General features: G+C 45.3%; 1 protein-coding gene across 6 annotated transcripts in view; it reads right to left on the reverse strand.

The window, feature by feature from the left end:
* Window positions 1-527: 527 nt before the first annotated feature.
* Window positions 528-18,085, reverse strand: part of ATP2B4 (ATPase plasma membrane Ca2+ transporting 4) — an 89,179-nt gene continuing 71,621 nt past the window's right edge. For 3 of the 6 annotated variants that reach the window (XM_063115270.1, XM_063115268.1, XM_063115269.1), the window contains 5 exons: window positions 17,469-17,682; window positions 16,765-16,976; window positions 15,681-15,788; window positions 13,501-13,677; window positions 528-4,783 (listed from right to left, as the gene is read on the reverse strand). In XM_063115270.1, the coding sequence (XP_062971340.1) occupies window positions 4,466-4,783; window positions 13,501-13,677; window positions 15,681-15,788; window positions 16,765-16,976; window positions 17,469-17,682 (1,029 nt within the window). In that variant the 3' untranslated portion in view covers window positions 528-4,465. Of the gene's footprint in view, window positions 4,784-9,721; window positions 9,903-13,500; window positions 13,678-15,680; window positions 15,789-16,764; window positions 16,977-17,468; window positions 17,683-18,085 lie in introns of all 6 variants that reach the window. The other 3 variants (XM_063115272.1, XM_063115271.1, XM_063115273.1) reach the window with 2 other exon arrangements.

An 18,085-nucleotide genomic window follows, 5' to 3' on the forward strand; every position in this document is an offset into this window, starting at 1 on the left:
AAAGCGCAGAATGTACATGACCTGCCAGGAAGCTGTTCTGACTTGAAACTGGGGCCTAATATCAGCCATGTAGAGACTCAATGAATGGAACAATTAAAAAAAAAAAAAACAGCTATGGGAGGGGAGAGGGGTGGTGGAGAACCCCAGAGGGAAAAGTAGCTAATATAAGGAAAACCAATTTTCTTAAAAGGCATTTCATTAAAAAAAAAAAAAAAGAAAGAAAAGAAAAAAGGAAAGGACCGCCAAGACTGCTTCTTTCTTATCCTTCCAAAATCTCCATCTTTCATAGTTGCTGGACTTTGGATTCTAACCAACGTGGGCAGAGCAAAGCTTGTACTACAAGGGAATGAAACTGGCAACCAGGGCCATGAGCCACCAGAAGGGAAGTGTGTCCGGGTCCAGCGACAAGATGAGTTTTGCGCTGGCTCGGATGAGGTTCTCGACGTGGCTATGGCAGGTCCTTTCTCAACTTGAATGGACAACCAATGGCATTTCACAAAAATGGAGACACACTGAGGACAGCACTGTTACAAGTGGGCATGGGCTTTTATTCTCAGTGCACGGCAGTATTGGTTTCTGCTCATCAGCAAAAAGCTTTATTGGTTCCAAAAAATTATCCCTTTTAAAGCTCCTATTCTTTCCATCTCAGTGGAATAATACATTTACATTTCAAATTTGCCAGTTTATAGCATTTTTTTTCTAAGAACCATATAAATACATGCAAAACATTGTACACAGAGCTTAAATAATATCAAAATGCAAATACAGATTGGGTGCACTGTTAAGCTGAATTGTAAATTACGGCAACACACACTGGGGTAACTGCTTTGATATCACCATTTGTTTGTTTATGTCATGCAGACCACAATAGTCAATCTTTTGTTTTTCCTTTTTGTACAAAAATACCAGTGCTTGTTATACTAGTTACTGAAAAAAAGAAGAAACTTAAAATTCCTATGTGTGTGCTGATCTGAAAAGAACAATGTAGATAGATTTGTTGGCACATATATATGGCATATTCACATATGGCATATATACATATGGGGAGAAAACATAAACCAGGGGCCAATTCAGTTACAGGGAGCTCATCTGCCTCCATCTCTCCTAATCAAGAGGAAGGGGGACAGCAGTCCTAACAGCAGGGTTGGGAAGACAAAAGGACTGGCACTAAATGGAAGGGTGTCTGATCTATTCTGAGGAAGAGGCTGGAATGGCTTGAGAATAGCAGGCATTTATAAGTGGCCACCCTACCAATGCAGTGGGGGGGGCCCTCAATACGAAAGGCAAGGCCATGTGCACATTGTGATGGTAGCATGGGCTGCTTCAGTCGAAGGCAAGGGAAGCAGGAAAGAAAGGAAGGAATGCATTTGGAGATTTTCTGTTCGGCACATGGCACATGTGAGTTTGCCACACCCCTCTGGGTTTTCAGCAATGGGGTAATCACTCAGATTTAACTGTGTAAACTCTCCCTTCTGAAGCTCAAAGGGAAGAAGAAACCCAAACCCTAATGAATCTACAAGCGTCCAGAGGGATTTCTAGCTGATCTCTCTGTTAACACCTTTAGAGATGGGAGAGTCACTTCAGAGGATGGAAGACACCTATGAGAAGGATCTCTCCCCAAGACTGTCACGCAGGGCTAGAAACAGCCATTGTTTTTTCCGTTTAGAGCTCTGTTCCCCAACTAATATACTGCACAAAATCTTTCTAGGGGAAAGAAGGAGTCACAAATCAGATTCTCGCACAAAAACTCACTAGTGGAGAACTCTAAGCAGAACAGGAAGTGAAAGAACCTTGAAAATGCAAATCTCAAATCAGAGAATCCTTACAGACTAGGAGATATTAACATTTTTGATACTCTGCCAGCTTTTATCCACGAAACACAAATGCACTGAAGGCCTCTGATTCTAATCATTAGTTACAGAAGAGCCTGGCAATCTATTTCCATGGGGGAGGGGAGGGGCAGGGGAGGGGGAGGGGAGGGGCAGGGGAGGGGGAGGGGGAGGGACACATTCATTTCCTGACAGCTGTGTCCCTTCTTGCTGGATGTTTTACTTACTATCTGTGGTTTACTACCCGTTTTTCTAGGTTTATCAAGAGAAGAATCCAGGATGATATTTTCTCCTTCTCCCCATCAGACACTTTTCAAATCAAAAGCACCATTTTGGGGAAAAGCATTATTAACTTATGCCATATTTACTCACTGCCGGTTGGATCACTGAAACTGAATAGAAAAAATGTTATATAAAAAACACATGCACATAAACACTTAAACTTATTCAATTCCATATCAACAAAATTTATATTAAAAAAGTCTAGAACCCAACAGTTTTTCCCCCCTAAGTATAAAGATGGCTGTTTGGAGAAAGGAAGTATGGTGTATTGGTTTTAAAACCAGTTACAAACATACTAGGTCACTGGTCATGTCAAACAGCTGGTCATGTTCTCCCTTCCACAGGGTTACGAGACGGCACTTTATGTTAAATCCTTTAAACGAAATACATATGGCTGACTCAAAATTAGTTTCTGATCTCAAGAAAACTATATGTTTTTGCATAATATGTCTATATTTTCTCTCCTACTACGGAACACAAAAAAACTGTTGACTTTTAAAAAAGTAGACACAATCCCTCAAGAGTAACGTGCCAGGCACCGTGATAGTCTTCTGGGAACAGGAACGGCAAAACAGCCTCCAGAGCTTGTTATTGGCTTGCTTTTAAAATGATCTTGAGGTAATAAAAGATCTGACAGAATTAAATCTTCCAATGTACTTAATAAATATGTATGGGTGAGCTGTTCTTCCCCCCGTGAGTATTGAAGACAGAAAAAAGATTCCGAAGCATGTACCTTTTGCAAAGCCAAAATCAAATTTGTTTAGCTGTGTCCTACAATGATGGATTATGCAGCCATGCCACATGGAGGGGTTTGTGTCTTTGCTCTTCCTACCTTGGACAGCTCGGGTGAAAGGGCTGAGGGTGGAGGGATTGAGAAGAAAAGGCTGGAGTGGAGAGGTTCAGGTCACCTTCCTCTCACACATGGCAATTTGGCAGCTCATAAGAGCCTCCACCCCCTTTCCTTACTCTTGTTACTCTAGAAAAAGGGGGGTGGGCTTCATTTATGTAATGGAAGGTGGGGATCAGGGACATGAATTAGCCCCTGCACACAAGAGCTTAAGTCAACATCAGAAGGGATAAGAATGGAGTTCCTGCAACATGGCTCCACCCTGTCCCAGTAAGGAACACTTAAAAGTCAAGATTTCTGGTCCTTGCAGGAAGATTTTCTCAGATCCTGCTAGAATGGCTCTTAGGCCTCTCTCAAGACTTCTCAACACTCACCCCCTCCCAACAATCGGGTGCTGCCCAGGAAGAGCCTCAGCGGATGGCTTTGAAAGCAGTGGTCCCCCCGAGGGGGACCCCACAAGAGTCTGCTTTGATTGTCAGTCTTGTCCTAGACCTGCCAGCTTCTGGTCCTTAACAGCCAAGGCCAGCTAGGAGGCAGGGTCATACCCAATTCACTCTTTTGACACATTTTAGGAATAGGAGAAAGCTCAGGCCTATGGTAAAAATGTATCCCACACAAACGCAAGCTTCATGGTCAAAGCTGATCTCCCTGGACTTAAAAACCACACATACCTGACAAGATGGCAGTTTAGAAGTAGAAGGTAACCTGACAACAACAAGGAAACATTTTTACCAGCTCTTAATTGCTTCAAAAGGACACTTTTAGCAAAGAAACCTGTCTGCTGGTAGAACTAATCCAGGTGCTACTGGGGCCAAAAGGGAGAATGGCCAGTTTACTCAATTCACACATGTCCTTTCCATTTTCTTAATCATCACAACTTAAAAAAAAAAAAAAAAAAAAAAAAAGGGGTGAAGGAAAGGAAGACAAGGGTCACTAAAGACCAAAAGAACTTTGGGGAGATTTGACCAAAAGGGCAGAAAGAGCTAGAGGTCTTTAGGTATAAGTTTTCAAAATGGGAAAAATTATTTTAAAAACAATCACTCAACAGCTGATTTTATACATTCCATCCCTACCTCAACATATTTCATTTGGGGATATTTGTCTCTCTCTCTGAATCCTCAACTTAACATATAAATGGCACAGACTCACAGGATAAAATCCAGAGGTCAGGAGATGGTGACATATGTACAAACACTGGGGGAGAATTAGGGTTAGGGTGATGCCAAGAGGATAGTCGACATTCCTTTAAAAATGACAATGGATATACCCAAGGAGTAGAGTCTACCATGACCTGCCTGGGGTTTCACTGGTGCTGCTACAAACCCCAAGTCAAGTTTAAGTCGAAATCCTTGTAGGTCTGTGCTCTTGCCTCTTCATGGTCAGGTGGGGGTTCGCGCACACTTGGGAGCAGCTGACATGAAAGTGAAAAGTCCCATCATCACCTCACAGATGGAATAGATAAAAAAGAAAACAGGGAAAGCAGATACGGGAGTCCGAGAATGAAAGTTCAAACCGACGTCTCCAGGCTGTGCAGAGGGCTGTCCGAGTGGGAGGCCACGATTTGCACCTGGCTGTGCTCCACTGCATTGTTGTTTTTGTTGGCATATGGAGTGACCTCATCATCTGACGGGAGCACCTTACCCCCAGACTTAAAAACCTTGTCAAGGTTTCCTTCCTCTTGCTCATCCAGGAGTGGTGTTCGTGGTGGCAACTCCTCATCTATGAAGAACTCAGGGTGGGTCATGAAGTTGTGGATGGAGTTTTGGTTCCCGGGTTTCTGAATACTTTCGTGGAGGGAACTATGGAATGCTTTGACCACTTTGATCTACACGAGGGGAAGGAAAAGGAGGAGGAGAAAGAGGAGAAGTGAGAATCGGCCAGCAAAACAAGGAACTAGTGGTTGGAGGAGAGAAACAAAACCCAAACTACAAAACATGACTGCTCAGCAACCAAAACCAAACATGTGAGAAGAGATCACGGGCACTAGAAACGTCACATGGTTCAGATTTCAAGCACTGGGGTGGGGTGAGGTGAGAGATGGCAAACAACTAGCATGTTTCAAAAGCTGCGTTTAAAAAAAGTAGAAAACCCAAAGCAAGTTAGCATTCCCAGACAATCCACTCTTACAACGAAACAGAAAACAAAAAGATTCATTAGTTCTTTTGGATGGAGGGCAAGGACGTTGGAACTAGGTGCAAATTAATAGCCAAACTTAAAAGATGATACAGACGTGTAAATTTCTGTGTTGAGGCCAAACATTTTGTGAATGTGAAATGAAAAAAGTATACATTGAAGTTTAGTTATCTGTTTAAAACCCTCAAAGAGCCAACATATACCAATCTGCACATAATACATGTTGGGTGACAAGTGACCACAGATACCGTGCAGCCAGGCAGACAAACCGATCTTCATTTGTGTCAGCAGCATGCAGGAAGTCAAAACTCTTCAATTTAATAATTTGCCATTTCAGTCAGGAGACATGCACGTATTACATCCCACAAACTCTACTGTATCCCCTCCCTTCCAAAAAAGCAGAACTCCACTCCTTCAGTCCCTCCCCTAGAAGATGAGATAAAACACAAATGTCAAAAGATGCCTTTTCCTGCCTACAGAGAGAAGACCTGGCTCTCACAACTCAAATTCATGTCCACATCTCTGACAGCAACTGTGCCAATCATGCTGCTTTCTCCAGCTGTTTCCAAATTGTGCAGAGGAACACGATCTTATGTGGCAAAGGGAAAGGAAGGGACCAAGAAGTGAAACCTAATCCAGGAGGCGGCACTACAAACAAATGGCCTTTCTGATGGGGTGGATAAAGGGGATGGAGGAAAAGAAACAATTGGCAGTTTTACTGGGCAAAGAAAAACGCATTGCCCTGTGTCAAAATCTTTGTTCTATTGCACAAAAAAGGAAGGATCTCGGTCAATTCAGAGTCAAGAGGAAAAAAGTGACAGTAATTGGTCCCTGCAAATAGCCTTTGCTTATCTGAAGGCACCAGCTCTCTTGGCAGCTCTGCTTTTCTGAACTGTAGGTCTCTCTGAGGTGTGGCTTAGAACCTGGGGTGGTAGATCTGGGGTGGGGGAGAGGGTTGGATCCCCAAGAAGTTGGAGAGAGAGGCCAGGGAGAAGGTAAGTGGTTATAGGACAGTTTTAGTTGTTGGGAGGTGACCGATCCTAGTCTTGTTCAAAAATTCTTCCCTCAGAAAAGAAAGAGGAGAAATTGTAGAGGTGGGAGGGGACAGAGAGGGGTGATGCATGTTGGGATAGAGCACGTCTTTCATTCCTCTGCTGTTTAAGCAAAAAATATGTTCCTGGAAAAGAGGCAAGTGTGTGGAGACAGCAGAGCATAGAGAGAGCCCAATAAATTGGTTGGCTTGCCTGTCCCAGTGCTTCCTACCATTGTATAGACCTTCGCAAACACTATGCATGGAAGGTTCACCATCAGTCCTGTTGGTCCCTCCTCTTTGGAGAAGACTGTATTTCTGCTCACTGAGGCTTTTCTTATCCTGCCTCACTCCACCACACCTGCAGACCCTCCCAGGACTGAGGGTGCTCAGAGCTTAGATGGCAGACGAGTCTTTGCCACTCAATAGTATTGGCTCAACACCTCAGCTAAGAGTCATGGAACCTGGGCACACACTCACAATGCTGAACAGAAAGTGAGGACCCACTTTTCCATCCTTCTATGCTTCCTACTGACCGTGTTATGGTTGAATTTTGCCTGTCATGTTGCTTTTGCTCCAGATCTACATGAGATCAGATGGAATGAGGTTCTGTTTGGTTTTCAGGAGGTCCCAATTTTCACTGATCTAAATCCAGTCTTAGAGGGAGGTAGGGTAAGAGGAGCCCAAACCCATTTGGATTAAGGGAGCCCAAACCCAATGCCTTCTCCCTTGGGACAGATGTACTGACCAAGGGATAGAGCCAAAGCTATCCCACCTCCTGCAGGAGTGGTAATATAGCCCACAGTTTTCATCTGCTCCTGAGATCTCAAAATTTTTAATGAGCACTACAGGAGAGCAGGTGCCTTGATACCACCCGTTTATCATCTTTGATATCAGTAATTTTCAAACATCCTGCTTCTATTTTTTAAAAATGATCGAATACTTTATAGAAACAATTATACGTGAAGTTCACTTTAGAATTTTTAAAAATTGGGGTTGGAGTGAGGGTCTGGAGTCCTGTTTTCTGATTTTTTCCTCTTACCTGTTGGAGTGACCAATAATACTTTTACAGGTGAAGAATGAGGGAAATCAAAGTGAATCAGGGATGGGTAGATGGACAAAATAGGGAAACCTTCTTTGGGAGAGCAAGGAACAGTCATCCAGCTAGACTGCAGGACTTCTGGAATCTAACGGGAAACCAGCTGTAAGGGAAGCCCAGGTAAAGGGTCAGAGAGCCAGGCTGCACCACCTGGCCTGCTGGGTAGAGAGAGGGGTTAAGGGGTAGAGGGCGTGGGGCTGTGCCAGAATGCTCCTCAGAGAACACACGCTGGTAAACAATCACACAGTATACCACCACCAATCCACCCCAAGGACTGGCATCTTCCCTTCTAGGAGCATGGTGCCTGGTGTGTGAACAGTGTATGGGGATGAGATGGAGCTAGTGAGGTGAGTGCGGTGAAAGCTTCGAGCACTCTCTACTCAGCCAATCAGTCCTTCACTGGTCATCATTTCTCAAAACCTCTGGGAAATGTTTCTTCTGGGGCCCCTACCCTACAGGTGAAAGTGGCTGATTGAAGGGCAACGCTTTTTCATGACTCAGGAGCCCTGACCAGCCTTGACCTTAGATGAGGTTTAAATGCTAAAGGCTACTCTCCAGAGCTCAATGAGTGTGTGGATGAAGACTCCATTTCTTAGCTGGAATGCTGCAGTTTTCTGCTCCCTTTTCAGAAACCATAAGAAAAGAAAGATTAGGGCCTCTCTATAGAGGGAAGTCTTAGAGATCTATCTAATGCAGGTTGGACAAATAGTTTCACTCATTTGGAGATTCAGAATAGGAAAGAGAGTTTTAAAACAAATGACTATAACTTCTGGGACCTCTCAGTAAGAAGGCACAGCTGGAGAAAGAGCAGGTGTAGCCTGCCTCTCCTCTGATCTTCTATTCTAGCCTTTGAGGGTTTGGGGCATACCCTCTACCAGTTCTTCTACAAGAGCCCACTGGGCTCTGTCTTCTGCCACCATTGAACCACTGGGACATCTGACATTAACACTTCCTACCAGAGAGGGATGATTAAGAATAGAAGCTAGTTAGAAGGGGAGAGAAAAACTAGAAGAAAAAAGGAATTAAGAGAGGAATATGGAAGGACTAGAGTGAGAGACTCTTGGATACTTGCAGGGTAAGACTTATCTAGTTCTTTCTTGCCTGCCTTTGGGCCTGAAGAAACAGTATGCATCTACATCAACCCCAACTTCAAATCTCACACCAGACCACTTAACAATTGGCTAAAAGGAAAAAACAAATCTAAAGTCTGGTCAACCTGCACAGCTCATCATCATGTGAACCACAGACAATGTAACTGCTCTTTCTCCACTCTCCTGTTGCCGAATTGGAGAGCGGGGTTGGGAGTGGGGAAGGAATGCATAGACTGAATGCTCACCATATATTTAATACAGAGAAAATCCTTCCCCACCAAATACCTTAACAGGACTGTCAGCAAAGAGCTGGCTGCCTTCTCTCTCCTCTCTGTGTCCCATTTGGGGAAGGTAAAATGACCAGGAATAGGAAGGCATAAGCATTAGCAAGAATGCAACAATCTACCAATGGGAATACCAGATCTTAGGTGGGGAGCTGACAGCATTCCAACGAAAGGTTGGCTGAGAAAGGGGTGGGGGGGGGGGGTCTTAAAACTTTGTGTGCAAAATAAGATACAAAGGGCTATTGATGCAACGATCAATCTAGAGAAAAGGAGAAGCAAAAAAAGAGTTGTTCTTCAGAAAATCCTAAAAAAATTTTTAGTAAATGAAAAAGTACGTTATTTTGACACTTTCATATATTTCTCCTACCCAGATGTGAATTAATTGATTCTTAAGCCAGAGTTTGGGTTAAAGTCCCTGCAGAGCAAAATCACAGGGATGCTCAGCCCTGTACATTCAACTGAACTACCTTTTTTCCTTCACATCCAGCTACAACTTTTATGCTAATATTGTCAGCTAATAATACAGTGGTAGCCAAAAGGACTATTATTAGTGATAAAGTTCAATATTGGCTTAACTATGACAGGTCCACTGGTTAGAACCCATGGGCACAGCAGCTCCCTTCATACCTTTCTTTAGGAGATCCCACAGTTGCTCCCCACCTAGTAAAGAGAGTTCCTGGGTGTTCATTCAGCCTAACCTCATGTCTAAGCTTAGAAAGTAGAGTTTAGACTCAAAGGAGCAGGAGGAGAGGAGAGCAACAACACACGCAAACAAAGCAGACAACAACAACAGCAACAGCAGCAGCAAAAAACTAGGCAAAGCAAAGCAAAGCAGAACAGAAAAACTCAAGGAAGAAACAAGCAACACAGAGGAACAATCAGAAAACAGGATCATTGTCTTTAAAATGGTTTAGTTTAATAGCTTTTCAACATTAAAAATAAATAAATAAATAAAAGGGCACACAGCCTGGCTTTAGAGTGGGATTTTTGTCTTTTCTTCCCTTAAGTCAAAAGATCAAAGGGAAAAGCCAAAAGGGAAAGATAACCATGGTTGGTTAAAGTGGATGCCACGTGCTCTCTTGTGGTCATTTTAGCAAATCATGCATCATAATAGACTATCACTCACTGCCCATAGTAGGAGATGAAACAGCAGCAGCAACAGAAGTGGTGGGGGAAGATTTGACTGGTGCAACTGCTACATAGGATGAGCTAGGAACAAGTTTTACATCATGGTGGTGACCCATGTTCTGTCGCCTTAGGACTCCCTTAAAAGAGGCTCCCGTCTGGAATGTGTTAATTACGTCGATCTGCAAAGAATCAGAGAGTGAGACAGCTTTGCTCCACAGTCAGAGAGAAGTGAAGAAAGAGGAAGGGAGGGACATGGAGGGTTGGAGAAGATGGATGGAAGTAGCTGGGAAAGGGAGACAGGAGATGGAAGGCAGGAGAGAGTCCCTCACACACAAAGCAATGGTAAGGAGAACAGGAAGTGGGGGGGTAAACGTTAATTATACATCACACTTCATTTAAGGAACAATTTGCCATGGAGTCCAAACACCCATCCAGAATCCAATTTTATCTTCCCCTTTAATCTTTGGTGGATGTTTTAGGTGTACAGGTGTCGAAGAGTGTTTAAGATTTAACAGCACTTCCTCCACCCCATTACTCCTAACAGCTAGACAGAGACTGGCAGCATATTCACTATTTTGATTTGTAGTTTAAAAAAAAAAAATCCATGCAATTTAAGATACTAAGTAAAATGCAAAGTACGTATTATTGAATTTCAAGGCTTGGGAACCTCTAAACCAATTAAACTATCTACTTCTGCAGATTTTCCAGGAAAATAACTCATGTGTTTAGAGAAAAAACACAGGCAGTGTGGTAGCCCATACATAGGTGGCCATGGTGGAAAGGCCCCTGCTTATCCTCTTCTGGGTATCTTCTCTGAGATACCCTCTCCCTGGGCTAATGGGGACAGGACTCCTAAGAATGGAGCTTGGGAATCCAGTGGCCAGGTCCAGCAGAGAGAATGCCACTAGCTGCATTGATGCATTGGAGATCCTGAAATGTGTGGCAGAAATGCTGTGAATAACTCAGCAGTTAGACTGAGGGAGGGGAGGCAGTTTTTGGTTGTTGTTGGTGGTGAACAGCTGCAGGTCTAGGCAACACAAGCATTCTCTGGTTTGCAGTGTGCTCCTCAGAGACAGAGGCAATTAGTGCTGTTTGTTTTCCAACAATGGTCTTGACCTGGGGCCTCAATCAAATCTATCGGACTTATCCCTGACCTCTAAGTAATAAGGAACACATCAAAAGGAATTCCCTTTGTCCTTCATGGATCTGGTAGAATAATCTCAGAAATACCCACTCCCCTAATACCAAGGGTTAGTCTCTCAAGAGTGCAGGAAAGGTGCTAAGAGCATTGATCTGACTTTCTTGCCCCAGGAAAGAAAATGAGGAAGCAGGCACCTTGTGAGTCAGACAGTAGCTCATACTGATCAAAATTCCTGAGAAGCCATGAAATGTTTAGGGTTAGTTTCTAGATGCAGATCAAAGTTTGAGCAAAAACACCATCCCTTCCTCACATTATAATTTTCAGTTCCAGTGGACTGAGGAGCCTGAACCCACAGGAGGAAAGAGTTTACACTCCAGAAGGGTTGTAGTGCCACAGAGAGGGCTTGTAGGGCCGACCCCGTGGCGCACTCGGGAGAGTGCGGCCCTGGGAGCGCAGCAGTGCTCCCGCCGCGGGTTCGGATCCTATATAGGGATGGCCGGTGCACTCACTGGCTGAGCACGGTGCGGCCGGTCACAAAAAAAAAAGACAAAAAAAAAAAAAAAAAAAAAAGAAGAGGGGTTGTAGATACTTTCCACAGTGCTTATTAGGGATACAAGGTCCCAACCTCCACAATAAAAAAACTGGATCCCAGGTTGACCTTCCCAAGATTCTAGCCTTTAAGTTTCCCAGACTTTTGATTTCTAGTGGCTTTAGCTTCCTAAAAACTAAAGAGAAAAGAACGGGGGAATAGCCTAGAACCGGTAAGGGGAAATCCCAACCAGGACTGGATAACAGCTTGGCAACACCTCCCACCCCCGAGGGTTGCAATCAGAATAACAAGGATCAACATTCAGATGGCAGGGGATTTTGTTAGAACCCTGCCAGAGCTGAAGTGTTGATGCCAGGAGTGGGCCTCAGGTACCTGTGATGTACATTAGCACAGTCAGCCTCATTTGTTTAGAGTCAGGTGCACACTGGAATGGCATGGATTTGGTCATTGTGGAATCTTTAACAGGTTACCTTTGGTGCTTAGGTATAGGCTTTTATGCCATTCCTGCCCAACTGCCTCATGCTCCAACAGGGAGAGGTAGTACACCTAAAGCTACTGTAGGCAGTGGAACCAAACAGACAGGTGCATAGTCGAGGGAATGAAAATTGGTAGTGGAGGGGAAGGAAGACCCATGAACCTCAGTCCCCGCAGGAGAGAAGGCTGGCAAGGAGCGAGAAGGCATTAGAATGAGGGAATCCTGGCTAGGAAAAAAATCACATAGTAGAATAGGAGGCAGGCGATCCTGAAGGGAAGAAAAGCAAAGACAGGTTATTTTTGAAAAGAGCAGACCCAAAATAAAGCACTGGGGGCTTCAGAGACGGGAGCCAAAGGTGCCAGGTTCTATGGGCACTTGATGGGCTCAGCAGCCTGGGGGATGGGGTGGGGTTGGAGTGGGCATGGGAACTCTGGACACAAGGCAGTTTGTGCAGGTCCTGCTGGAATTTCCCTTTCTGAGAAAAGGAACTGGAGAGAAGGGAAAGGAACTCCAAGGTTCCCCTACCTAGCCCTTCTTTTCCACTTTTCCATCTGTGGTCTCACCCAGGGGAAATAAGTTCCTACCAGGTAAGTAGTTTAGAATATTCATTTCATCTGTTTTCCCTATCACTAAAGAGGAGGGGTTGACTGTGAAACTTTCTAAACCATCTGCAAGGCCAATGTGAGAGAGTAAAACTTATTTTTGGGATCTCCAGCCAATCAGCAGAGAGAAACAGGTCTGTTCTCTGGAGAGCACCCCAGAGACTTTGGAATGTACAGTTTCTTGATGTGGGAAATCTCAGGATTATAACATAAAGGTATGTTGGGGCGAGAGCAGGGAAAGATAGGATTATCAATGCCTAGAACTGCCCATTCACCCAGTAGAAGGGAGTTATACCTGTTGCATTGAAAGTGGGGAAAAAAAGTTACTGCAGGGGACTTAACAGCAGATTCTATCCCATTTCAGAAATTGCAAGAAGGAAAAAGGTTTGAAGAAATTACAGCATCTTCCTTGTCGGGAAGCGAGTCTGAATTCTGCAAAAGATACTCAGGCATTGGGAGACTTTTGTCATTTATGTACACTTAACCATCAGATTCCCCACCATGGCCTTAAATTTTCAGTGCGGAAGATATAAGAGGGTTTCTTTTACAAAGATCCCTCCAGATAACCATAATGGCTGGGTGAGGGCATTACATTGAATGTCTGCTGGGGATGTTGGCACAGAGATATTGCCTAACGCCTTCCTGCTGAAGGGTAGGGAAAGGCTGCACTCCCACCCTGAGGTCAGGTCTAGTGCTTGCAAGAGAACTTAGCAGGAAGCTTGCCACCTGACAGAGGGTTGGAGAGTGGGCATTAGAACCAACCCAAAGCTAGAGGACTATACTAATAGTGTCCCGTGGTCTAGGTCCTTTGACCACTCTCCTCTCGGAGGAGCCCACGCAGATACCTCTGCTCCTGTCTGTCCCAAAGCTGGGGAGCTATGGCTGCCCATGAGTAGTGAGCCTCAGAAAGGGGAGAGATGCTGGCCACTAAGAACTGCTGCCCTCCCGTCACTTCCCGAGGTGGGGAGGTTTCTTTTCCTAGAGTGAGGGAAGGCCACTATCAGAGTACCTGAGTCTGGATACGGTTCAGGCCCCGGAACCAGAGGATCTGGCCTCGGCGCAGCTCCATTTCTGCATGGTCAATCTCATCCAGGCCCTCAGCATCCTTGGTGATCTCCTCTTTGGTGGTGCCATGCCCAGCCTCCTTCAGGAACTTCAGGGATTGGGTGGGTATTGCAGAGATTACCTGAGAACGAGCACAGGAAGAGGGGAGACAGCAGAAGCAGAGGGAGAACAGCTGTCAATTGGCTCACACAGGTCAGGCCCCTGGGTGGGTTATTCTCATCCTGTCACTCTTCCCACTGGGACAGCAGTGGGGAGAGGCATCAGTCTGTTCAGGCGACATTCGCCAAGTGCCCCAAACTGTCAAACTCTCAGGAAGGTTTTCTGTATTTATGGATGTACAAAAGAGAATTTATATTTTAGTAATCTACCAGCCATCTGCCTACTTATATACTGCATTTTCCTCTTTCTGTCTCGGTTCTTCCTTTCCATTTTTCTATCTGTCTTTTAAGGAAAACAGAACTGTAATGCATGGTACACAGCAGGAAAGCACAGAGACCAGCAGCTGGAGGAAAACAGTCTGGGGAGAAGATGTCCACATTGAAAGTGTACGGGCAAGGGGCAGAGAAGGGTGTTGGAAGTGAATGACCCCCTTCTTGGTGACCATATGCAAAGCAGTTCTTGTGTTATAAAACTATGGTGAAAGGATACTAAAAGTTTTCTTGGGCTTGGGGTGAGGAAGTAGGTGGGACAGGCCATGAAAGAAGGGACACATGACTATTATCAGAAGATGTGGAGCAGTAGGTTGGGCTTGCAATTCAAAATAAATGACTTGGTATCTTGGTACCTATCAGTCACTTCTCCTTTACAAACAAGAGCAGTCGACAGGGCTCAGGTGGGAAAGAGGGACTGTTTGGACAGTCCAATATGGAGCCACGTGTTTTGAAATGGGCAGAATGTCAAAGCTCTGCTTTTGGGTATTGGAAGGAGCTGCTGTGATACAGAAGAGAGGCTGTTATCTGGTATCGAGGTCTCGCGGCCATGTGCGAGACCAGACCCAGGAGATAGTTTCAAACGATAGGTGAAACAACCAAGCCTCACTCAAGTGCAAAACTGCTCTAGGAAACCACTGGAAAATAAACTTCATCCAACAGGAGAGGGTGGAGGGAGCTGGGTTAGGAATTGGGATAAGGGCTAGTCAGGGAGGCATCTAGGAGATGTGAAAGAAACAACTAGCAGGTCCAAGTGGGAAGGCCCACGGCTCTGGGGAGGGCTCCTCGGGGCCAGTTATGGCAAAGCCTCCATTACACAGGTGGCTGGTCACTAACAGATGATCAGCAGAGAATCGGGGTTTGCAAAGAGAGGTACAGCCCAGGCCAGAGCTGAGGACAAGGGAGACTGGAAAAGTGGTATTAGGGAAGGAATGAAACCCTTACCAGACATGGTGATGTTACTATAATTAACAGTAACATTTACTTAGTACTTACAAGGTACTAGACATTGTTTTAAATCTTTTCTGTCTAGTAACCAATTTACTGATTAACAACGATCAGCAACGGCCCTGTCATCCTGAGTTGAGGACGCTGAGGCACACAGTGCTTAAGTAACTTGCCCAAGGTGATTCAGCTTGTAAAAAGGAAAGCCAGGATTCAAACCCAGACAGTCATTCCCAGAGTCCATGCTCTGGACCATATGCTACACTGCTTCTCTAGAGATCTTGTGAATCTGAATTTATCTGTCTCAGGTAAGAGGCGGGCATTCAACCCAGAGAAAGCCATGGTAAGAAACAGAAGAGGCTGGGGAGCCCTGACTCATGTTACAACAGCAGCCCACAGCCAGACTGCTGCTTCGTAGAATAAAGACACGTGCTTTGTAAACTCTTCTAAGACCCTTCATGGTTTTTTGCAAAATTTCTCTGAAAAGTTCCACTCTTATTTCAGAGAAGCTAAGGGATGTGCCTGCCTCCAGGCACAGTTAGAGAAGAGATCTGAAGCTTCTGGAGTGGCGGGCCCCGATCATTCCACCTTGGGACCCTATGAGACAGAAAGAACTTTAAAACTTGGGTGGAAGGAGGACGGGAAGAGGAAGACAAGCAGCAGGGGCGGCTCCACAGTTGCCTGTTCCATCTCATGAGAGGCGAGGTCTGCAGGGGGAGTGAATGCATGGGGAGGGCGTGCCAGTACTCACCTGGCCCCACAGAAGTTCTCCAATGCCAATGAAGAGACACCACAGCCACTGGGACAGGCTGAGCTTTGTACAGCTGAAGGGTGTTCCCCCAAATTCCACAATGAGAACCTAAAACAGAGAAAGGGGCAGCTCACCATCAGGGAGGTGACTCACAGGTAAGGCCACCAAAGCCACATCACACCCCTGTCCCAGGATCCTAGTGGTACAAGTCCCGATTTGCTTACTGGAGAAGAGGAAAGAAGAAATTAAAAAGGGGAGAAGGGGGGACATGCCAACAGAGCACTCTGCTGGGGAGACAGACACAGTTTCTATGACTATGACTAACGTAAGATCCGGGAAAGCGAGGGCAGCTGGTGGCTCCTTGTGATTAAAGCCAGTGGGTGACAAAGAGAGAGCACAGCGATGGAGAAGAGGAACTGAGGATGGGGGCGAATGAGGGAGGTACTCTGCCGAGGGACAGGGCAGGAGCTCTTTTGTCATGTGGCAATCTCATAATCTCTTGTATGCACAGATGTTTTACTGTACCTCTGATTAGGGCAAGGAGGAAGGGGACCGACACTTTTACCACCAGAGCAGCCATGCCCTTGACCCTAGTTCCCACAGGAGGAGCCCAAGCCAGGCTTCTATGTCAACTGCATCACTTCCCTTTCTCTGTGAATTGTGCATCATTTTCTACCACGAGCCCTTTCAGAACAAAGGGACAGGGACACAGAGAGAGCCTATACTACGTGTTCACACACATTTCATGTATGCTGCAGGAGGCATGGAAAGGGGCTAAGAGAGAGTGACCCTTCTCTTGGTCCCTTTGTGAAATTTCTGTGTATTTAGAAAAATCTGAAAATATTCCACAAGTCTTTATTTGCAGTCAGCATGCTGCCTTGCACTGCAGCATGTGACACACTGGGCTCCAGTTCTAGAACAACGTATAAATGGAAGCAAACTGGGAACCCCAAAGTGTTCAACCCACAGCCTCAGTCCCTATTACTCTCTTACTTTTCTTCCTGGATACTTAGGGAATCCTGACCCCCAGTTTCTGGCCTTCATCCTCCCAGACCTTCTACTCCAACTCCGGATAGAATCTCACCTGGCCGACAAATGTGCCCAAGACTACAGAGCAGAAGATGAGGTTCTGGTAGATGCCTGCAAAGACATTCCTCTCTCCATGGATCTTTCGGGAGTTAATTTCATTGAAGAGCTGCATCAGCACGAAGGTGTTGAAAACAATGGTATAGTGCTGGCTGGGTGGTGAATGTAGAGGTACCTTCCTCCCACTATCAATGTCGAAGAATTTCTCACCTAGCGTGGAGAGAGAAGCATTGGAGGGTGAGTGTGGTCTGCACTAGGAGTCAGAACACCTTGGTACGGCCATGTTGGTTGCTTGTGGCTGATGTCCATTCTAACTGGTCAGTATCTGAGCTATACTAGTTATCAAATATTTTAAATGTTAGCCCTGGTCTCAATATCTGACCCTCTTGCAGTGTACACTGGAGTCATGTAGACATAGGCTTGAATTTTAATGCTACTATTTACTCATTATGTGACCTAAGCTTGAGTTTTCTCATCTTTAAAAAAGGCATAACAAAGCCACCCTTGTGAAATTCTTAAGAGAAGTACATAAAATAGGATAATGCACCATGTAGTGGGGACACAGGAAGCTGCTATTATTCCTGACCTGTGCTCCGCTTGCTCCCACATTACCTTCTTTCCTCAGGCCATTGCCTGCCTCCATCTCCATCCAGCACCCCAACCACTATCCCACGCCCACCCACCCCCACCTGTGTGGCTCACCGGCAAAGACAAGGAAAAAGATGACAGTGAGCTGATAGACCGAGTGGCCCAAGATGTTCTTCATCATAGTACGTGAGATCAGGGGCTTATTTCTGCCATAGGGGCGACGCTTCAACAGAGAATTCGTAGGGGGCTCTGTGGCCAGGGCCAATGAAGCAAAAGTGTCCATGATTAGATTAACCCACAACATCTGCACAGCCTTCAATGGGGAATCCTGGTGGGAAGAAGAACCAATCCTTTCAGCCTTCCTGAGAAACCACCCCCACCTCACTCCCCAGCCCTACCTTTGCCTTTGGGATGGCTTAGCTCCCACTATCCACCTTATTAGCTGAGTGACCTTGAGAAAGTTACTTAACCTCTTCAGACCTCAGGTTCCTCACCCGTGAAATGGGGATAACAATATCAACATTGTAAGTTTGTTTTTAAAGAAAAGATAGTAAATACAAGTGCTCATCACAGTGGCTGACACATAAGCGCTAAATTAACGGCGGGTAAATTACCATTATTCCACATAAGCAGATGGGATCAATGCACCTAGCAGAGCTATATCCTGCCCCAACATCGCTGGGAAAACCCTTGTCCTTATTCTCAGGAGACACACTGTGTCACCTACCCTG

The sequence above is a fragment of the Cynocephalus volans genome, chromosome 11 (genome assembly GCF_027409185.1).
Source record: "Cynocephalus volans isolate mCynVol1 chromosome 11, mCynVol1.pri, whole genome shotgun sequence".
Classification (NCBI taxonomy): Eukaryota; Metazoa; Chordata; class Mammalia; order Dermoptera; family Cynocephalidae; genus Cynocephalus; species Cynocephalus volans.